We start from the raw sequence: 24,058 nt of genomic DNA on the forward strand, positions 1-24,058 counted from the left end.
CTATACTATATATTAAAAGGCGTTCCTTTTAAAGGAATGGTGCCACGTGGCACTCTTCAAAGTATGTGTGCCTCTATCACAACGTCACGTCATCATCCAAAGTATATTCGTCACGTAAGCTAGCCACTTCATTTAACAAAACAAAATATGCTTTCACCAATTATTATTAATGTTTTAAGTTTCACATAATATTATAATATTCCTTTCATTTATAAAGTAATATAATACATTTATTTTTAACAAGATTAACAAAAGAATACATATGATGTAAAAACAAAGTGGCATTCAAGGCAATGCCCGAACCACTACACACACTAACTACATAAACGATAGTTGAACATAATTGTTAAATTAAAGCAAGAAGTACACAAATTAGCAACCCGGGACATCGCCTAAGGTACACACTAGTTTTTACATTAAACACATGCCTTTTCACTCTTTGTTAACAACCACTTGAATGAGAGTGTATCCATTTGTCAAACAGTGGGCATTTAACAACATAGTCTTACTTCGTCTCATAACACTTTTCAACTTTCTACAACCCTTTTACTTTCATTTCAACATTATCAATGTCAATGTCCTGCATTAAAAAGCGTTAAAGATGTTACAGTAGTCGGGTAGAAAGTTTGGTGCACGAATGTTGATTCCGAGTATGACTGGGCTTGTTGAGCAACTTTTATACGGTGGGATGGTGGTCTGTTAAGAGTTTTTTTTTAAAAAAAATAAAATAAAAGTGACACTAATAATAATCTAGCTTTGATTATACAGACAGCAGCCATGTCCGGTGGAACGCACCTTGTACAAGGACATGGCATGTACAGACGAATATGAGAAGCGAGGCAAATTTTGTACAAGAAATGATTCCTAATTACCCCTCCCCCCCTCTTTGATATAAATCTCTTTGAATATGCACAAGCACAACTTATGAGGAGGTTGTTGGAGCTCTCACAAGCTTCATCATGAAGTTGAATTGGATATCCGGAGAGGTCTTGGGTTGGGGCCAATTCGCTCCCTCGGGAACTTTTATACATTTAAAACCCTGACTTTTGTACAAGTTTGTCGCCCCTGGGTTGTTCAAATCACAATGAAGTGCAACAGCATGGCAGCCCCAGCTCCAGGCTTGAGCCTCAGCCTTGGCGACGAGCCTTTTAGCTATCCCCAAGCGTCGAAATTTCTCTCGTACCGCCACATTTGAAATGTATGCTATGCCGGTCCTGTCATAGCACTAAATTATCAGACAGCTTCCCAAATTCTGGGAGTAAATTTAAACTAATGACAGCTGAAATTTCTTCAGTAACTTCATAACTCAAACAAAAAAAAAAGCCATTATATGCGAAATTGAACAATCTGATGTATCTGCTTAAATTTATACTAACATTTAGACCCAAATTCATCTAACATCGTTGTTATCATTGACCACTAAGAGTAAGAAGAAAAAAAAAAAACAGCACTATTGTTGATAGGGTTCTCCGCTGGTTCACGAAATGCTTTTAACTCTAATTAGTGTACATGTGTAAGTTATCAAGTGCATACAGGAATGAATGAGAATAATATCAACAAAAGAAGACAATTTTTTTGGCCAACCCCTATTTTCTTCTCTCTCTCTCTTTTTTTTTTTTTAGGGTTTTTCTACATGGTACCCTCAAATTATTGTGTTTTCTATGTTGTGCCCTTCCAAATTCAAACTTCTACACGGTGCCCACAAGTTTTGTGTATTGTTTTATATATGCCCTCCATAAGTTGTTTTGTTAACTGTAATTAACTTATGGTTAAGTTAACCACCCACCTTAGTTAATTACTACTTAAATTTAAATGACATAAAATACATAAATAAAACCCCATTCTGATCAAACCTCTCACACTCATTGATGATGTTCACAAATTTGACAGAAAGAATTGTAAAATAATCTAGGCAAAGAAAACCAAAATGACAGAGAAAGAATTGGCACAAATTTGAATTTTCATTGATGATGTTCACACAAATCCACCTACAAAACAAACAAAGCTAATCATCCTTTAACTTACTACAATCAAAGCTAACTCATCCTTAATTCACTTTCACGTAAAATAACCAGCAAAATAATGACGGATTGCTATTCACCCCTTCTTGAAATTGTGATTCGTAGAAGACACCTTCAATTTAGCATGTTTTGGTGTCTTGCAATTACATTTGAGTCGATTTGACATCGGAGAATGACAATACGGTGAATATTGGGGCTGAATTGGACGGTTTTACGGGAGAGGGATTTTTGGGTTTTAATGGGGAAGGTTGCGGATTAGAAATTGGTTGAGGTTGTTTGCTAATTCGTTGTTGTAGAATTTGGATTTTAATTAGTGATGAGAAGATTGAGAAAGTTCAGAGAAAAAGAGTTCATTTTATCAATGTTTATTATGGAGAAGAAGAATCTGACAATGGTGGAAGATCTTGAATTTGGGGAAATAGAACCACATTATCTTATAAAGTTATAATTACATCTTATTAACCTTGTTTTTAATAAAATAAATGGAAAAAAAATATATATTGCTAACCATAGTTAGTAGTTAATTTAAAGTGTTTGACAGTAACTTAATGAATGGTTAAAAGTGATAAAGTTACTTAAACTTGTGGGCACCGTGTAGAAGTTTGGATTTAAAAGGGCACAATATAGAATACGCAATAATTGGGGGGTACCATGTAGAAAAACCCTTTTTTTTAAGGTAAGATAAAGAACCTGAAGGCCCAGAACCCCTCACGAGTTAAACCCGTCCTGGGTTTGCAGGCTAAACAATTTGGGAGTAGGGGGAAAGTAAAGGAATCCTATCCCCCAAATTTCACTAGTGGGCATTGAATATCCAACCTCATGGTTGAAAGGTGCTCTTCTTTCCACTATACTAAGCTTAGCTTGGTAATCTATTCTCTAAATGCTCACGTTCAAAACATCAAATACGAAAAATATATAAAATTCTGACAGTTGAATACTTTCATAGCCAAGTAAGAGGATGACAATGAGCTCTTACGACACGTTTAATAACTGGTCCTAAACTGTGGGAATGGTAATGAATTATTTTGTAATTGTACTACAAAATTTCATGTTCATTACCATGTGAATGAAACTCTACCTCTAAACGTGTTTTTTTTGTTCCCCACAAATTTCCATTAGCAAGCAATATCACTATCAGTAACCTTTAAAATGGTACTCCATATCCAATAATGAAACTTTTTGAAGAAAATTAGGAATCCGGGCCTCGAGGGACTACCATTACTTGTATTGACATGGAATGTTCTTCATAAGTTTAACGGGATGTTGGTTGTTTATTACACTCACGAAAGATACAGTACCTAGACAATTTTATCAGTGCCTTATATAGGAAGTTGGAAGATGCCTCTCATCCAGCTTCCTCCTTGATGCCCACACATCTGCCAAAGGGGACTATTCTTTAAACTCTTTGTCCTGCTTGCTATTTTACATCTTCCGAAATTCAAACCCCTAAGACCTAATTTCAGAAGCCTGGGAGTCACCCCTTTAACTATAGTACTATACCCAATTACCCATAATCATAGACATGTCAACATGTGACAAACAGTCTATCAAAAAGGAGCACCATTCCAAGGAAAGGCATGCTTCAGATATACAAATTTCAGGACATGCTATATTCCATATCTAGAAAAATCATTGAAACTTTTGTTATCCAATTGTAAAATTTCAGATTTCATGCATATTCCATAGATATAAATCAGTTTAACCTTTGCACCTATTAGATAGCATTGACAGTACCTGCAATGTTTTTATACACAATAATGTCCTAGTACTCACCATCTTAACCTGCACTAGTATTTCAATTGATTACAATGATGTCAAAAGTTAATAGAGAAATTAACACACTCCTCACTCTTTCCAATATGTTTGATTAGCATGAGTAGTAGAATATGTCTCCACTTCTAATAGAAAGGACATAGAATGTCTTGCAGAAATTTCATGAGTTGTTTTGGTTAAAACTGAATTAAACCTAGGGCTCTTTCCAAGTCAAAAATGATGTTCTCCCCATTCATATTTTTAACAAATAAGAATCACAATCATCAAAGGATGGATTGTTGAAACTACCAATAAATGAATGAAAAACCTCAAGGTCCCCCGCACATAGATTATATTTCTTTGTTTGTTTCCATGCATTATGGTATTACCCAAGCAAAAACCCAAATTAAATTTTTTATTCTCAACAACTTACATGATAATTAATATGTTACCTGCAGGATTTTAGAACAAGAAGTGACATATTTAGTAAAAGTAAACTACTCATCAAAATTCTCTCTATTTCTTATCAATCTAGTTCAGAAACTCTACCAATTCAAAAGCCTCTATAGCACAATCAACAAATGGTGGAAACTAGGATGTTCCTTAACCATCCTTATATGAACACTTAAGGTCAAATTGGAAAAGCCTTGAAAAAGCACTAGTGATATATGATTTATAAACTTTTAGCTCTACAAGAACATTGTACTGATATAATTCAATGGCCATGTTATATATCACTTCAAAAAAAATTGATTAATAACATGATACACAAAAAAATTATAAAATAACCTCATTACAACCTTATAATTTCTCTCTCAACTCCCCCCCATCGACCAACTCCCCTGACCAGCCCCCTTCCACCACCCCAACCAAACTCCCCCTCCCCTCAACTATTTTTAAGAAGGAAGGTGGTGGTTGTCTACGGATGGTTGGGTGAGAAGAAGGGCAGATAAGATGGTGGTGGCCTAGGTTGTTGATGGCTTGGTTGTGCCTGGGCGAGTGGTGGCCAGGGTGTTGCGGTGGCCGGGAAGGGGGCTCACAAGGAGAGGGGTCGGGTCAATGAGAGGGATGTTTGTTTTTTTTTTTGTTTTTTTAAAAAATAAAAAAAAAAAATTACAGACAAATTATTAATAAAAAAAATGTAAAAATTATAAATAAAAATCCTACCAATCACAATGTGCCACTTGTCACAATTAACCTATTAAGCAAGCTACCAACCGGTCATGCACTATTTAAAGCGGATATCCCCAAAGTTCGTATAATTTTGGGAAATTAAGAGGTCGTTTAATTTTTGGAAGACTATCCAAAATTCATAATATTTTTGACAATTTTTCCTTTAAGATATTAATATTTCAAAATGTCCATTTGCAAGTATGATATCCCTAATGTTGTGATTAAAAAAGAACGGAGAAAGTATATAATACGACTTTCAAGAACAAAAAACTGAAAGATACAGAGATACTTAATGGGCGCAAACTCCCCGAAACTTCAACATATCTTGCCCTTATATTTAAAAACAAAGTAGAGACTTAAAAATAATTCATGATTTCAGAAAACAAGCACTCTTAAACTATATGGACCATGAGTTCTCTAGCAATAATTATTTTTGGATCAAACCAATACCATTTTATAGTAGACTTCTAAGCATTCCATTATATATTTATTGCCTAAATTTTATATCAAATTAAAAATCATAGCCAACCAATGTTAGTATTGTAAAATATTCTTCACCAAGCCAATTGCCTCATCAAGAGCATACTAGATTACTAGGTAATGTAAAGATTCCGAATTCAAAATGTCAATCCAAAATGACAGTTGAAACAACTATAAGATGGTGTGGGAATCAAGCAATTCAAAGCCTAATCTGATTCCGTTTTTCCAAAGAGTGTTCTACTACATATTAGTCGCCCTAAGTCTCACCACAAGTGAAATTTATATTGTTCTTGTTCTAAATAAGGACCCCACTTATGGGATTAAGGCTTTGATTGATTGATTGTTCTAAATAAGGCGCAAATGATTACCCATTATCAAATACATCATGCACGCATATGAACACCTTAATGCAAAGCAACAATGCAAGATGTTATACATAGCCTTGGCTCTTGTTAAACATATACTTACTTGAGTGCTTTTATGAAATCAGGATGTAGATTATTCGCCTAAGCTATTTATATTGAAATACATACGCACTTGACTCATGACGGCCTAATTGTTAGTCCTTGAAATTCATATATTAAGCCCATTCATGAGCACACATCCAACAATTCTCTCTTTTCTATCCTTAATTCAAATATTAAGCCCATTAATTAGCACACATCCAATCATTCTCTCTTTTCTTTTGCGTTTTGTACAAAAGTGGTTTATAAAAAACATAGTAATTGGAAGAATATTGAAGTATTGGGTATTTGTGTTTGGTGCACGAAACAATCACTCAACAAAATTAAGATTTAAGTATGCTATTTTCCAATTTCTGTTTTGTTGGAAAGAAATTAGATGCTACTAATGAAATGCACATATCCAAACACAAAAGCCAAAGGTTAAAAAGAACGCACCTTCGTTGCCTCAAAGATCCTTTTCTAGGTAAGAAATCAGCAACAGTGTCCACAGTTAAGATTCCCGCAACATGACCTTTATTCAGAGAGAACTTCGCATCAAATCCACCAAATTTGAGATCATCACTTTCAATGTAGAAGGTGTTTGTAGAGCTACCAACAACTGCGACCAAGCAAGTCCTTTTGCAACCATGAGGAACAGGAAATCCAAAAATCATTGCAATGAGTCTATCAATCCTCATTACAAAGTCCAAAGGGAAGGAATATTCAGGGAAGAAGGAGCTACAATGTGTTTCAACCACTTCCCAACTGTCATCCAATCTAGCTTCTCGAACAACTACCTCAGGTGTGACAGATGGAAACAAGTCTGCAACTTGACTAGCCTGGCAAGCTCCTAGAATAGAGACCACAACCACCAATGTAAACATGCAATTAAGTTACAAGTTATCATCTCCAAGCAGGCAATTTTAGAAACGATAAAACAGGGAGATTACTATATGCATCAACTACCTACAATAAATCTACTAACATATTTTCAACAATATACACAATTGTGACAACACTGACAAATCATAATTATAATAAGTTAACTTTTTTCATACCCCTCAATAATAATTGAATAGGGCAAGATATTAGACCCATTCTCATTTCTGATGCTACGTAAGTTAGTCTTTCCACCCAAAACAATATTGACTCTACAATCTACAAGGATCATTTCTGATGCTATGTAACTGTGTAAATTAGCCTTTCCACCCAAAATAATATCGACTCACAATCTACAAGTGTCTACGGCGCATTTCATATGATGTAGTCTTGGCCAGTTAGCCATATTATTATTTTCTTGTATACATTAGTAGAAAATTATGGTCAAACTAAGGCAAATGAATGGTGCCAAATGTTAAAATGTTAACTTTTTTTAAACAGAGTTAGTATTAGTAAAGACTACATAAATTTTCAGAATTGGTCTTCTAGGAATGTGGGATTAATCTAAAAGGCATTAACACACACATATAGAAAGCACCTTAGGCACCCCCTCCAACTTTACTGCATTGAGCTAGTGTGGAATTATTGCTTGTTTTGCAATAACTAACACAAATGCAAAAGCCAAGTTGTTCAATAGATAGGCAAAATAGTTTCATTTCTAGCCAAATACCTTCAACCAAAAAGGGCCTAACGAATACTAAATTACTTGAGCTACAATTTCACTAACCCAAAATTCTATGAAATCCATTGATACCCATTATTGCTAATCACATGTCTATAATAAAAACACAAGTCAATGATCAATGAAAGTTAAGAATGGGAAAATTGAACAAAAAATCAGCATGATTGAAAAACTATTAAAAATAAAATACTACCTCGGTTTTAAATTATTTGCAATAATTAGACATTTTCTACTCACACTTAATATCACATCGTTGTAAATAATTTGAAACGGATGTAGTATATAGTATATACATATTTACCTGGGAAATTAGCAGGCGGAGAAGACGAAGAAAGAAAGAAATGATGAGAGAAGTGGGGTGAAATGGAGGAAGAAGGAAGACGAAGTTTGGTGGAGTTGAAGGTGGAAGAGATGGAAGATTTACAGGAAGCAGCGTTGGAAGTCGGCGCTACTGTGATGCCGACGCCGCCTAGTGGTATGGACCGCATCTCCGCCTAAATCGGAGAGTTTTGCGATACAAAGCGGAGGTGAGGCTGCAAAGAGTAGCGCCTATACTGGCCAAGTGGCCAATAATTAGCCAATTTGTATGGGCAAAGATTAGTCCGTCACTCCGTCCCTCTTCTTGGGGATAATTAGGGATGGTAATTAGTAATTTGACCGTATGCCATAAGTTCTACTGATTTGATTTGATCCGAGCAAAAAGGTTCGATTCTAAAATGACATTAAAAAAAGTTCTACTGCGTAACATACTTTCCCTAAATAATGTTGGGAAATTATCTAATTCCCAAATTACAACTACTCTTTTTTTAATTCCCACCATACCGTCCACGTCACCGGTTTAGTGGGAATTTTTAAAAAAAAACGGGTTTATTAGAAAACCGCGGTGTGCTACTAAAAACCGCTACTTCAAGTAGCGGTTTGTATTTACTAATTACTGATTTATAAATATTTTGTTTTTAAAGAAAAACTTACAAAACAAACCCATAAACCGCTACTTGAAGTAGCGGTTTTAATTTCATAAACCGCGGTGTTTTGAGGAAAACCGCTACTTGAAGTAGCGGTTTACAAAATTAAAACCGCTACTTGAAGTAGCGGTTTGTTGTTGGACCGAGAAAAAAAAAATCGGTTTGTTTTCCTTAGCTGACGTGGACAGTATAATGGGAATTAAAAAAAGAGTAGTTGTAATTTGGAAATTAGATAATTTCCCAACATTATTTAGGGAAAAGGGTCAAAAAAAAATATCAATGAAAAAAATTGATTTTGATATATTCGAGTTGTAAAGTACAAAACTCATGTATGTCCTACCTACGGCTTGCAACCTGAATTAATTTGTATATACTAATATTTGAGCTCGAGCAATGCCACCATTTGTTTCATAGGTTAACCATTAATATACTTTTAATTTGTAACTCAATTCTCTTGCTATTAAATTTGTTACTCATATTGTCATTCACTACACAATAATATAATATTACAAAAGAAAAATATAAAAGGATGACACATTTTAATTTTTTTTTGGAAAATTTTATGCTAATAATCCAACATTTGCCTAATTTGTTTTTCATAATTCAGTTTTCGAATATTATTAATCAATAAAACAACCTTTTATAGTATTTCAAAAAAAAAAAAAAAAAAAAAAAAAACTTTTATACCCATTCTATCTTTAAGGTCAAACCAGTCCAAACCCACAACTAAAAATCTTATATACTACCTCCGTTACACGTTGTATGCAACAATCAAACATTTTTCCTCTCTCCTTTATGTCAAATCGTTACACATAACCTGTAACGGATAACAAGCATTACATCATAACTTAAAATAGATATATTAATTAACTTAAAATCTGTCATCAATTTTAAAATAAGTAAGAATTGCCATCAATTGTTTTTCTTCGATAGTTTATATTGATCACATTGCAAATTTCTTAAGACAACCACTTGGTAGTTAGTACTCTGTAATTCAAATTAAGCAGCAGAACGCTGTTCACACTGCTATCTAGTATCATCGGAGTCACTCAGCACTTTAGCAGTGATCAGGATTCATGCTTCTACCTAGTAGCACCTCCACTATCTCTAATTGAGCATTGTGTTTCTAATCGTAGTCTTGCCCTTTAAAGGATAACAAAATCTGGAATACTCGAGTAGAATAAGTAGGAACAATAGTCCATTCTATTTACCATGAATAGCTTATACATATTCAAGGCACATGGTAAAATGACATTTAGCTAGAAGCAGGGATTAACATAATGGGCAGCAGCGGCCTTTACTTTGAAGGAATTCTGTACATAATGTACAAGTACCTAGAACCTGAAACTCCTGACAAATACAATGTACAGAAGCAGAACTACCTTGGCTAATTCATGTGCAGTACTAAACTTGATTATCATTGTTGCAGAAACTGTGAGCCAGCCTTCTGGAAATTAGCATCAAGCAGAGCATTTACGCAGAAAATCCTGATTCCATAGCTCGAAAGATTGATGACGTATCAAAATTAAAATTTCTAAGGGTCTTGCCTGGGCCTTTTTCAGTAACATGAGTATCAGGTGCAATCTTAGGCGGCTGGATTTCAACCATGGCTGAGCTGCTTCCCCCAGAGTTATTTTTAGCCTTCCAAACACTAAGTCCTGTGATGTATCAACAAAGTCATACAGATAAAAAGCATGAGGCAAACAGGAACATCAACAAGCACACTTCACATATGATTGATCACCTACTACCTATAATCCAAACTGAGCTTTAAAAAGCAATCAGAAAGCAAGAGAAAAAAGCACGACACTAAACAATTACAGGTGCCCCAAGAATCCAAACAAAAACACGTTTTACAGTTATATTTCATAAATTCAGCTGGACAGTGCCATGAGGCTTTAATAAATGTCAGCAGAAACCCCTCCTATTTTTCCAGCAATATAATGAGAAAGAATAGTGTATACTTTACCAAAGTCTTGAAATTGGAAAAAGGGGTGATTCCTCATATATGTATAATGGTAAAGAGTCAGTTTAGGCCAGATATGATGATAAGAGGTGATTCTTGGTGAATAAACCAACGTAAAGAAAGGATCAAGATGCACCAAGGGGATAGGGTAAATACAGTATGCCCTGTTGAAGTCAGGCGAACTTAATAAAAAGCGGATAAAAAATACTGAAAAAATAAAAGCTGTGCGCCTCAAGCTACATCTTTGGTGCATCTCACCAAAACCGTTTTATACATATAGGCTGATATATACAGAGAAAACAATTACCAGATCCCCAGTGAAGGCAAAATTGTGGGAGCAGCTTGTCCTGAATGTAATGGAAATAAATCACAGCCAACGCGGCATTTTTTTTTTTTTTTACATTAACATTGCACTTCTTCAGTTTAAGAAGCATACTTTGAACATAATATGACCAGAGCTACCATAGCATGACTAGGTTGTAATTAGTATTGAATACTCCCTCTGTCCCTTAATTAGATTCCTACTTCTCTCTATTATGTGAGGAATAAATGCTAGAAATAGGAATCTAATAAAGGGACGGAGGGAGTAACTATTAGTAAAATACTTCAATATGTTAATAATTACACAATTAATAAGTAAATATTAATTTTCTTTTCAATAATTATTATCATTTATCAGCAACCCAACCAACTAATGCAAACAAGAACATAAAACTGAAAGCCCAGTCCCTTTGATAAATAAAAACAGATTGACAATACAATTATACTTTTGCCACTATGGCACTTCAGGTTCTCCCTTCTTTGGGGTGTACGCTTTTTTTTAACAAAATATAAATTTTCCTTCATTAATTTATTCAATCATGTGAAATCCACTTGCGCATTCGCTTGACATACACTTCCTCTGTTTCTTTTAAGTTGCAAAGTGAAGTGGCACAATATGTTCAAGATAGTGAAAGAAAGGTAACAATAACTCGCAAGTAACATGACATTACCAACTAAAGAAATGAAATAATCCTAGTAAGAATTACATAAAAGCCACCCCAAGTAAATTCCTATTCCCTCCGTCCCCAAAACTTCGACCGTTTTGGGTTGATTTAGCGGTTATTAAGAAATTTAAATAAAAAGAAATAAAAACATATTGGAAAGTTAAATTTACATGGGGTTTGTAAAAAAGTAGAGGGATAAAATATTAAATATACATTAAAAAAAAAAAAAAAACAAAACAAAACAAAATTTTATATGGGGAAGCTAATTTTACACAAATATTATTGTAAATTGGTGGGTATTTTAATGCAAATGGGTCGATTATTTTGGGACTAAAATTAGGCCAAAAGAGTCGAAGTTTTGGGGACAAAGGGAGTATTAAATTATGAAACGAGCAAAATGTCCTTTAAAACTTTATCATGTTTCCGACTGATGTCCAATTTAAAGAGTCCCTATCTCCAGACTAGATGCGACAAAGTGTCAAACACTTGAAGTTATATTTATACCAACACTGGTAACCAATGTTAAATCAATATACTGACCATTTTGGGGTGCAGCAGACCTTTCTTTCTCTGCAAACTACGGAGTACAACTTTTCAGCACACTGGACATGCTCTAGCTGAGCGTGCACTGCATAAGATTTTTTCAATCGTTCATAGAAAATGCAGGTGGCAGATAGGTCATTTGAATTGGATTTGGGTCGTGTCATTTTGGGTCACCTAATCACATTCTTTTTTTCCACCATCGTTTATGTATGCATATAATTTGCAATAAGGCTTGAATCATTTGAAGTAGATTACATTTGTTGCAAATCGCATACAAAATGGTTCATACAGGAATATATCATGTTTCACGAAAAAAGTGTACATGGAATTCGAATACAATATCATAATCAATTAAATCAATCAAGGAAAAATGAATGTCAAGTCAAAATAGCAAAAACTTGAAGTTTGGGTGATTTCAACTTTTTCAACTTTAACCATAAGGTTATTACTTATTAGGTTAGTGTTCAATTCCAAGTCATAAGTCTTCAGGTCAAACGACAAGGATATGTTTGATAGATATTGAAAAGCCAAGGATAATATAAATAAATACTACGTATATAGAATAAATAAAGATAAACCTCTGCGAGAAGCATCAGATTTTGAAACAGTTGCAGGCGCGTGCTTTGCAATCCATGTCTTTAATGATCTGAAAAGTACAAAAACTCACTGGGACATAAGACATACATGACAAAGACCTGAACAAACAAAAGGTCTGTTAAATAAACTCACTTTAAAAATGGAGTAACCATGTAAAGCTTAAGGCCTGTGACACTACGTGATATAACTTCATCACTAGCAGGTTGGAGATCATCTAGTCTATGCCATGCAATTTCCTGAGCACAGAAAACATTAATGTTAGGGTATGAATATTCTCCGCAAACATTAGACTTCCTAAAACTAAAGAAAGAGTAGTTCTTGTGGAAGACTGGTCTGTGATATAATAAGAATGACTATTAGACAAAGTAACTTTAATACGTAGTATATAAAATTACACACACGAGGGGATTAAAATGGAATATGGGGAGGCTTATTCCATCTCAGAGTATGAAAAGGTCACATGCATGGATTAAACAAAGAGAAACCAAAGATAAAACTAAACAAAAATGGAGAGAAAGGTATTTAAAGAAAAAGGGGGAACCGGGGAAAAGAGAGAAAGAAAAAATTAAGGAACTCGTGCTGGATATCAAAATTTGTTTATACTCTCGGTTTGATATTATTTTATAGCAATATTTCAAATTCCAATCATCAAAAATCAATAGTATGATAGAAAGAGAATCTAAATACAAAACAACCTAAAGTACAAAAACAGCCAACTCCAGAAAAAATATACTCTTCCACACTCCTGCAAATATAGGTTGATGTGAGTGGTCTGGGGGGGAGGGGAGGTACAGTGATATTATTCTGCAGAATAAGGATTGTATGAATGTATAATGTATCCTATGTTAACTGAATTCTTCGTTTCATCTCAAGTACCAGTGGGATACTAGGATTTCCAACATTCCAGCATGTCACGGACATGTGACACTTTACTGGAGGGCAGTATGACTACAAAATCATGAAAGAAATTACAGAGTATCTCCAAAAAGAATTTTAAAAGGAGGAAAACAATTACACTAATCTCCTTTTTGGTTTGTGGAGCAAAGGAGGTGTCATCACTAACACCAGCAATTATATAAAGGCGGACCCGCTGCTGCCCAAATATTACTTCAAGGTACTCATCTTTGTCAAGAAGTTCAGAGACGTCAAATCCTGTTTCCTCCAAAACCTGTAGTCATTATAGAAACAATAATCCAATAAATCAAAACCCACACAACCAAGAGTCAAACAAAAAAACAAAGGATAGCACATTTTCTTCACCCTCCACCCCACAAACAGAAAATCCTGCTTTAACTTCCATGTTCTATACTATTGGTTCCCCATTTTTCATATACCAGGATCAGAGCCATGGCAGACAAAATTAAGCAAATGGTAACAAATATTCATCACAAAGTCATTTTTTTTAGAAGTCACAGAACAAGATGTGAAGAACCCGAATTTACAAAATATTTCCTTGTTCATAATAGATAAGTAAAAGGTAGATGAAACCACAAGCTTGAGGCACACAGCTACTAAGTAACTGCTCTTAGCCAATTATTGGCAAGTGTAAGCAAATTACTGGACTGCCCTCAGCTAATAAATATATTTTCCAACTACAAGAAGAGAGTGCTTGGGATTAAAAGCAGGGACAAAGCATTTTCAGGACTGAGGAAGATCATTGCCACCACCCCCACTCCCCAAAGCTTAGCTAATGAATTGGGAATCATAAGTTATATAGAAAATCTATGAATTGTTATCATTTTATTATTTCAGATTCCCCACCTTTCCAATTCACCCCCTAAAAATACTTATAAAGTGAGTTAATACCAAATTATCAATGAGCAATTCTAAGAAAGAAAGAGATAAATTACATAATGATATCTATTTTCTTTTTCAGAAAATGCAGATGAAAATTACACCAAAATGGGAAATTGGTTTTTGAGATCACTGATATGCATATATTGATAGTCTTCCTCTCTACCCCTGCTATACACAACTAAAGCTTGTAATCAGCTCATAATATTGCAGTGAGAAGCTCTAAGCCTCTAAGCTACACTAAAGTTCACTTGAATGGAGTTCTCTTCCTCAGACGTCCAAAACGTGATTGACAACAGAATACTATTAACATAAATGTGTTAAATCACCTCTTTTATCCTTGACCTCAAGAAAGATACCCAATCACTAACTCACTATCAGGGCTTGTCCTTTTTTTTCCCTTCATCCCCCCTCATTCCTTTCAACAGCTAGATCCAAGTGAGCTGAAATTAAAAAGGAAAACTTCAATTGGAAAACAACTTCCTTTCAATGCCAATTGATCACGATATAGCCTGTGAAAGTGGTGCCTAATGAAGACTTCCCAAAGTTAAAAGAATAGTAATTTAAACTTGTATGGATAAGGCCCAACTCTCTTCACCTTTTATAAAATTAATATTCAGTAAAATAAATTCATTTCAGTAAAAGTAGTTTCACTGCAGTAAAAATAAGTTCATTTCAGTTAGTAAAAAAAAATTCTATTCAATAAAAATCAGTAACTTTAAAGGAAAAAAAAACAAACAAACAAACAAACTAATAGAGAATCTATAAAAATAATTTCAATTCACTAAAATTTATGTCAACAAAAATAATTGAATATCAGTAAAAATAATTTCAATTAAACAATAATAAAGTGAAGAGAACAGGAACTAAGAGATTTTCTACGCACTAAACACTCCCCCTTCTAGAACAAAGGACACCTTAGAGAATGAAAAAACTTCTTGGAACAAGATTTTAGCTTCCAATGGCCATGAAGTCCATGAGGAACGTATCCGTGAATAAAAGACCATACAATGAGGAAGGGTTAAAAAAACACAGAGCTTGTATCAATTGCTTCACATGAGAAGTTTCCGGACGCTACCTCATTCCATACTGAAGAGCGGTGGCTCTAGTTATGTTAATATGGTCTATAATATAGATAAATTACTTTTATTTTGCATTGTACCATGTTCAGAATAAAATATAGATACAAGCAGCTAACTACCAGTTAAGGAGAGGAGAAAAACCTAAGAAAGGATGTTTGAGGACATAAAAGCATTATTGAGTCACAACAACAGAACTACATCCATGATACGATTATGTGAAGCCACCACATCAAGTAATAAACAATTGTGGTCACTAAACAACGGATATCTAAAGAATCACAAAGTAAGTGGTGCAAGTAATGTTTAATCAAAAGGCAGCATAGGAAAATATAAATAAACTGGTGTCATTATCAACATCGTAGTGGTGGAACTGGTGGTCACAGAGTTACAAATACAGCACCTTAAGATTGTGACAATGTATTTGAGAAGTTGGAAGAGTCTAAAACCCCACTCTGTTCAATGTATTTTGACTTAATTCACACAAAAATGTTTTTAGATCAGTTCATATATATACGTTACTGATACAAATAAGTTCAGAAAAAATAAGTTCAAATAAGTTTAGACAAGCTGTTTTAGTTTTTTTTTTTTTTTTTTTTTCCTCTTCCCTTGTCAAATTAAGTTCAAAGACGCTCACAAAATACTGTTACTGCCATAAGTTTAAATAATACAAGTTCGAGTAATATAAGTTCAAATAGCTTGAGATAAGTTCAAACAAAATAAGTTAGATAATATGGAGCCTTACTTAACATTCTAATTAAGTGTAATAAACAAAATTTACAAATAAGACTTGAAAATACTTTTTAGCTCAATCGTGTTGTTTTGTCGTGAAATTAGAGATTAACATTTAGAGTCACTAAAATATGAGTCAAGTGTTTCATCAAATATCAGTTTCTAAATAATCAACATGCATAATGTCCTTAATAATAGATTCTAGAGACCCTGTGGTACACAACAGCCTATGATAAATGTCGCATAGTAAATCTTTCACACAAATCATAGAATTGTTTTCTAAATATTAGCAAGTTCTAATCCTTTCCAAAATGAAGATTACTTACAAAACCCGTCTCATAAATATAATGGACACTATATAATCAACAAACATACAACAGCATAATTTTTTAGAATTATCCACATTAAAGGCACGATTGAAGAGAGAGAGAGAGATGCTAAGGAAAAAAAAAATTGTACTTCTCTGATGGCACATGCATGATCTTCCTCATCCTTGTTCTTTTTACCACGTGGAAAACTCCAGCTAGTTCCTTTCCACCCTTTAACCAGCAAGCACTGCAAAAAATAAAATGTCCTTTAAACCAATAATATCTACGTAGCATATGAATACCATATTTGTAAAAGGGATAGAACTGAGTGCACGATAAATCTAATACGCAAAAGGCAATATCGATTAACAAAGTTTTGGTGTGGCTTAAATCAATCACCACACTATTTATTGATAATATTTTACCTAGTTTTTGGCATTACACAAAAAACATGATTAGTAACTTAGAGCTCAAAGATTCTAAATATAAATCAACTCAAAATAGAAGAAAAGAGAATAAAAATGCAAAAAGAAAATCAATGAAAAAGAATATTCAGATCAAAATCCTAAACAGAAGTCTCCCGAAGGGATGGCGACCGGTGAGCATAATAGCTAAAGAAGGTCTATACAAGAAACAGTTAGATAAGAATATGTAGGAAGATCAGGTTTGTTTCTATACATTATATCATTTATATGATCATGCAATGCTTCAGGTATATGGGGTGGAGCAACTACCTTTCTTTTCTTCCCCCTCAACATTCTAGTTAATTGACCTACCTATAAACCCCTTCCCATAAGCCTAAGGCATTACAGATGCTCCATATCTCAAAATAAGTATACGCATATAATAGCCAACAAAAACCACTTCAATAAAAAAAAATGTTAACACAATGAAGATATTACCACCATTTATCAGTTGTGTATAGAATCTTCATTTTATAATTTTAACTAATATAGAAGTTATAAGTTTTCAGTCTGTATAGAATCTTCATTTTATAATTTTAACTAGTGAATGCCATTATTCACTGCCGGTCTCAAGCCCGGAAAAAAGAGGAGAGTTGTGGTAGGTCTGTGGCGTCAACGTACACATCTTACGGACATGAATTGAAATTTGGATATCGTGGAGGCGTTCCCTAGTCAACAACGAGCTGCAGAGGGTCTAATGAAAAATATGCAAGAGTTGTTAGGTCATCACCCACAAGCGACACACCATCCCAGCTCCCAAGGGTGGTGTTAAGTATGCAAGGAGTTCCTACATGACAACAAATGAGTATAAAGAAGCTAGTCCATGGAGATAGTATGGGTAATAGGATGCGTTTTGGGACTTGGAAAGTCTATTGTTTGATCAGGAGATTGGTTGAGTTAGTAGAGGTAATGAAGAGGAGGAGAATTAACATAATGTGCCTAAAAGAAAGTGGGTTGGACAAAGACAAAGGAAGTAGCTCCATGCGTTGTAAGCTTTGAATGGAGTAGGTATCCTCATTAATTGAAAATATGTTGATGATGTGATGGAAGTGTCTAGAAGAGTGATCGAATTGTGAGTGTTAAGCATATGATAGATTGATATGTGATGAGGTCGTAACTACAAGTGCTTATGCACCACTAGTAAGATTGGATGCCTCTATAAGACAAAAATTATGGGAAGACTTCAAAGAAGTGGTGCAACAAGTCCCAAATGTGTGGAATAGGTCATTTGGTGGTGATCTCAATGGACATGTGGGCAATAGGAGGGGTGGCTTTGATAGTATTCATGGAGGTTTTGGTTATGAAAACAGGAATGAAGTTAGAAATAAAAATCTTGGATTTTGCATTGACATATGACTTGAGTATCATGAACACTTGGTTTGTGAAAAGGATCTCTCACGGTCTCACCTAGTGACTTTTTTTTTTTTTTTTTAGACGGACTGAGAATGTGGGACACCCCACTATCCAATTATTCTGGTTCTAACAGCAATGTTATGTGCTAGACCCACATTTGTTCTATCTAGCTTTAAGCATACTACATAGTCTCTCCTACCAGCTTCAGATCTAATATCCTGGACGAACAACTTGATATCCTCCTCTGCGCTTTCTGGGTCTCACCTAGTGAATTATAAGTGGGGTACTGCATGTTAAACTAATTTCTTTGTAGTAAGGGATGCACCGAGGAAGAGTTACGTTGACAAGGTGATCCCTAGACTACTGGTGCTCAATTTTCGAGGTCGCGGACGTGTAAAAGACAGAGACCGCAAGTGGAGCCTACAATTAAGTGATGCAAACTTTGACGGTAAAACCAACTAAAATTTGTAGGAAAGATAGACGATGCAAGAATTTATTCCACTAGCACTAACTTGGATGTGGATTCAATGTGGAGTAAAATGGAGCATGGCATAAATGAAATGGCAAAAGAAATCTTGGGAGAATAAAATGGAAGCATGCCATCAAGTTAGGACACATCTTTGTGGAATGAAGAAGTGCTACAGCGATAAAGAACAAACAAGAATGATGTAAAATGTTTGGGATGAGTTGCGAGAGCAAAGGTCAAGTGTGTGAAGGATATCGACCAAAAAGTTCATGCTGGAGACAAGGAGATAAAAGATAGATGGAGACCTTACTTTGATAACCTATTCAATGGAGATCGAACCTAACATATTAGTGATACAAATACTTCTCATGATATGGTTTATCGGGAGTTTATGTGAAGGATTCAAAAGGGAGAAATCAAAATGACGTTAAAGAAGATGGGATTGAAGAAAGTAGATGGCCTAATGGCATTCTTATTAAGGTTTGAAAATGCATGAGAGAAAGAGGAATTGAATAGCGTTCCATGCTAATTTTATTTGTCCCACTTGGAATCTGGAGAGATTCTATTGCAAATGGAATTAGCTAGTTTCATCTTAATTAATAATTTTAACTTTTTTTTTTAAATGTGTACATAGAGATACTATTATTACGAGTATAATATTGAATTGAAACTTATGCAAAAGAAAACCAGACAAATAAATAAAATTAAAAAACTATTCCTTTTAGTTTTTTATTTCCACATTTCACAAATGTCTATAATTCGGGTAACGAATGTCTATGATTCCACTAAACCTCAAAGCCTTACCAACACAATACGTCCAATAAAAGTGCTAGCACAAGGTAACAGCTGTTTTCAGCTTCCCATACGAGTATACGACAATGTAAAGACAAAATATCAAGAAGTAAAACAAAGAGAGTAGATGAAAATTCATGGACATTACCCTTTCGTATGCTTTGTCCAAAATGATTGCTCCAGTGACGGGAACCCGAACCTTGTAGGAAGTGAAGTCCTTGAATATATCATCAATATGAGGAACATAGGGTTTCAAGACCTCACAACTATTAAACACTAGAAGGATTGAAGGTAAAACAAGTGTTTAATCATTAAGTACAAAATTTGCAGTAAATGTCAAAACTAGACCATCAATTTAACCAACTTAGATCAAACACAAGTCATAACCCCAACCCAACCCCCCCCCCCCCCCCACACACACACACACACAATCTCAAATGTAAATTTTACAATCGTTCTTCACACGTAAGGAAGCAAGTTCAAGATATGCATTCATGCGCAACTTTGAAAAAGAAAAACAGGAAAAGGGATATTCGCCCAATGAAAATGAAATATGAATGATTAAAGGATACTTAAAGACGTAAATTCTTTGAGAGTAAATGATTTCAACGATGGATTCTTCTCCACTGTATTATCTTCATAAAACCAATGTGCATACTCGACCAGAAATAGGATTCTCTCAAAAGATTGTTGGTCTTCCTTAGGAACATTCAAGACAAAGCGGCTGCACAATTTCAAAACAATATAACAGGAGAAATAAGGCGTTAGAGCAGCACAAATATCTAAAGTCATCTGATCATGGTCAAACAGAAGCATAATTTGTGCATAATAGGAATCCCCCAAATTAAGCATGAAATACTATGACACCCAAGGAGAATTTTTTGTTATGTCCGGAACTGTTACTCTTATTCATACTGTAATTTGAACTAGTAACGTGACAATTTATCTAGATAGAGTGAGCTTAAGATATATTACTAAACCGTGGCGCCTATACATCAATTTAGATCTTCTACTTGTAACACATAGGTAATTAGGAATTACAAAGTAGCAAAATTAAGTAGATCAACATCAACATTTTCTCATCATCTTACAGGGTTTAAGATGACTTACCCAAATCAAACTCAAACACAATACAAACAAAAAAAAAATTGAAGAATAAAATAAAATTGAAGGACAAAAAAATTATTGTTATACAAAGTGTCGAGAAAGCTGTAGAGGCTCGAATTTAAACATCATAAGCAGAAAATTAACTTAAATCAATTAAATTAACAAATTAGCTGAAATTGAGAGCAAAAAATTAAAAATTAAATTGACAATGCAAGTTGAGTTGAGTAGAATAGAGAGAATTAAAGGTGGTAAAAATGGCGAAAAAGAGGAGAGAGAAGATGGAAACCTGCAGAGATCATCGAGGAGTTCTTGAGGAGGAAGGCCGTTCTTCAATGGAGCGCTAGAAGATCTGTGAAGCCCTGACATCACTCCGTCGCTCCGAGACTGTCTGTGTGTGTCGCTGATCAATTGATCCCCGAGGAAGGAGGAACAAGGGGCTCGATGCTTATTTATGGGATGTTATTGGGTAATTTTAAATGGAATTGGATTTTTTTTTTTTAAAGTTGGATCGGGTTTAATTGAGAGTTCTTTTCCTAAATAATGTTGGGAAATTATCTAATTTTCAAATTACATTTAATCGTTTTTTAATTCCCACCATACCGTCCACATCATCGGTTCAGTGGGCATTTTTTTTTAAATGAGTTCATTAGAAAACCGCTACTTCAAGTATCGGTGTGCTACTAAAAACCACTACTTCAAGTAGCGGTGTACTACTAAAAACCGCTACTTGAAGTAGTGGTGTGTTACTAAAAATCGCCACTTCAAGTAGCGGTTTACTAATTTATTAAGTATTTTTTTTAACAAAATCACTTTCTCCTTTTTCCTTGTAAAATAATCCAACAAAATCATAACCGCGGTGTATGAAGTAGCGGTGTTTTGAGGAAAATCGCCACTTCAAGTAGCGGTTTATTCTCTTAACACCGCTACTTGAAGTAGCGGTTTGTTGCTGGATCGAAAAAAAAAAAAAAAAAAGGTTTGTTTTCCTTAGCTGAAGTGGACGGTACGGTGGGAATTAAAAAAAAAATCAGCTGTATTTTGGAAATTGTGTTTTCCCAACATTATTTAGGGAAAAGGCTCTTTAATTGAAATATTTTGTGAAGCGTTTAGATCCAATAAACCAACGAGACCTACAATTTTTGATAATTACTACTATGTAGTTTGTATAATAAAGCTCCTTACACCTCTTAGTAACTACAAAGTATATGTGTACGTAAATGAATAGGGAATTTAAATCATTCTCTAGACAAGTTTGTGGTTGTTTTCATTGACGACATTTTAGTGTATTTGAAGACCAAGGAAGATCATGCAAATAACTTGAGATTTGTCCCAGCAACTCTAAGGGGGAATCAACTTTATGCAAAGTTTTCAAGTTGTGAATTTTGGTGGGAAAAAGGTAGCATTCTTAGGTCACTTTGTGTCTAAGGAAGGAGTGGAAGTCGATCCAACTAAGATTGAAGTTGTGAAGGATTAGCCAACGCCAAGATAGTGTCAGACATTAGAAGTTTCTTGGGCTTAGCATTGTAATCCCCTGTATTTTTAAATATGTTATAAATGAAATTTAATTTTATTTATAATATTGTTTTGTATTTTTTCGTAATTTAATTTCAAAATATTCAAATTATTAATTTGGGTCAAAAATTATTTTGGTACAAATTATTTTATGAACCTTCATTCTATAATTTATTTTAATACAACTAAAGCTTAGTCCATTTCATTCATTTGGCCCATTAATTTTATGAGACTCAATCTTTCTATTTACCCTACAACGTTCTCTCCTATAAATACCCCATGAATCCCCAAAAATTTCACACACAAAAAGGTTAGTCTTGTTTTCTTTCTCCTTTGTTTTATTAATTTGTGTAATTATAATTATTGATTTATGGGTTTTGATTTTATTGTTTGAAATTAATTAAATTAGTATCAAATTGTATTTTGATGAATTTTCAGATTTTATAAATGTCATAATTTTCAGATTTTGTAAATTTTATAACCTAGGGTTTTTAATTATTGAAAATCATGATTTTAGGGTTTTTATGAACAATTGATTTAGGGCTTTTATAGTAATGATGTTTTGAAATTTTGGTGATTATAACTAATGATTAGTTTAACTTAATTCCAGATTATTTTGAACACTTAAATTCGGGTTTTAATTTTTAGATTTCTGTTCGTTAATATTAATCCCGTTTTAATCCCAATCAGGTTCTGAACTCATCCGATTTTGGTGAAAAATTAGTTTTTTTCATGTGGAAACAACGTTTTAAGAAAGGCTCACCATCTTTTGTGGTGAGCATCACCCTCTCGTGGCCAAATTCAGCCTTTAAATATGATTTTTGGGCAGTTTTTGATTTTAACGAAGTTTTTTAATACTTAAAATATTATCCTTGAGTTTGATTAATAAAATTAATTATGTTTAAAGTTAATTAAGCATAAATATATGTTTTATTGAAGTTTTAAGTGCTCGAAATAGTTTCTAAGTATTACTTTTGATGTTTTATAAAGAGGGTTTAATCACCCATTAAAAAGGGAGATTATTAGGGGTTTTTAAATAATTTTAAGATTTTTATTAAACTTTAAACTTGCTGTAATTTCATGTATAAGAGTGTATTTTAAGGTTTTTATGAAGAAAACTTAAAGAACTATATATAAACCTTGAATTTTAACTAAAGGGAAGGTTTTAAAGTGTTGTTTGATTTGGATTTTTGAAGGTTTTAAAAGTAAGTTAGTATCGCTGTAAATTTAATTGATTAGGTATTGATTGAGATGTTATTATTTGGTTTAGTAGAGGAGTTTATTGAAGGTGATTTATAGTTAGTAAAGTGGCATACCAATTCGTTTGCTCAAGGTACGTACAAGTTACGAAACCTTAGCTTGCTTGTAGGTGCATGTTTAAGGACGGATCGAGAACTTAGTATCATGTATAGGATTGACTGGGTTAAATTGTTTGGTTATACATTGTGAATTTCAAATGATGTACACTAGCTAGTTTATACTGCAAGTATTATTTGTGCTCTAATTATGCAAGGTGCGCTTAAAGGCAAAGGTATGTGATTGGTGTAAAGATTAAATTATTACTCATTCATGATTATGCAAACAGGATGAGTAAAGGAGGAATTCAAGTCTTATATGACGAGGTTAAGGTTTTGGGGTGCCTTATGCACTCAAGGTGTTTATACACCGAGGTAGTAAAGGAATAATTAATAAATGTTGTTTGTCACTAATAAATCAAGAATTTAAATTGGGAATTTGCCATGTTTGGTTGAATTGTCTTTGGAATGTTTGTATTGTAATGTATATGAGTCATCACCAAATCTAAACCTGTAAATCACGTAAAGTGCAAGATGGATGAGCAATAAAACTCTGGATTGGTGCACATCTGGAGTAATGACAATCAGGGGCTGGGGTACATGGGGTATTAG

At 34.0% G+C, this 24,058-nt stretch overlaps 2 protein-coding genes across 2 annotated transcripts; both read right to left on the reverse strand.

Annotated features, from left to right (window-relative positions):
* Positions 1-719: 719 nt before the first annotated feature.
* LOC145555861 (GCN5-related N-acetyltransferase 4, chloroplastic-like) lies at positions 720-8,087 on the reverse strand. The gene is made up of 3 exons (XM_081617577.1): positions 7,792-8,087; positions 6,326-6,719; positions 720-1,214 (listed from the first exon to the last, which is right to left on the reverse strand). The coding sequence occupies exons 1-3, from the start codon at positions 7,976-7,978 to the stop codon at positions 923-925; spliced, it is 873 nt and encodes a 290-aa protein (XP_081473703.1). The 5' UTR covers positions 7,979-8,087; the 3' UTR covers positions 720-922.
* A 1,551-nt stretch (positions 8,088-9,638) lies between these two features.
* On the reverse strand, positions 9,639-21,056 carry LOC145641733 (mRNA-decapping enzyme subunit 2-like). The gene is made up of 8 exons (XM_081692665.1): positions 20,929-21,056; positions 20,108-20,259; positions 19,684-19,811; positions 16,612-16,707; positions 13,563-13,715; positions 12,680-12,783; positions 12,529-12,596; positions 9,639-10,113 (listed from the first exon to the last, which is right to left on the reverse strand). The coding sequence occupies exons 1-8, from the start codon at positions 21,006-21,008 to the stop codon at positions 9,929-9,931; spliced, it is 966 nt and encodes a 321-aa protein (XP_081548791.1). The 5' UTR covers positions 21,009-21,056; the 3' UTR covers positions 9,639-9,928.
* Between the last annotated feature and the right edge of the window lie 3,002 nt (positions 21,057-24,058).

Source organism: Chenopodium album, chromosome 8, assembly GCF_948465745.1.
Source record: "Chenopodium album chromosome 8, dcCheAlbu1.1, whole genome shotgun sequence".
NCBI classification, from domain to species: Eukaryota; Viridiplantae; Streptophyta; class Magnoliopsida; order Caryophyllales; family Amaranthaceae; genus Chenopodium; species Chenopodium album.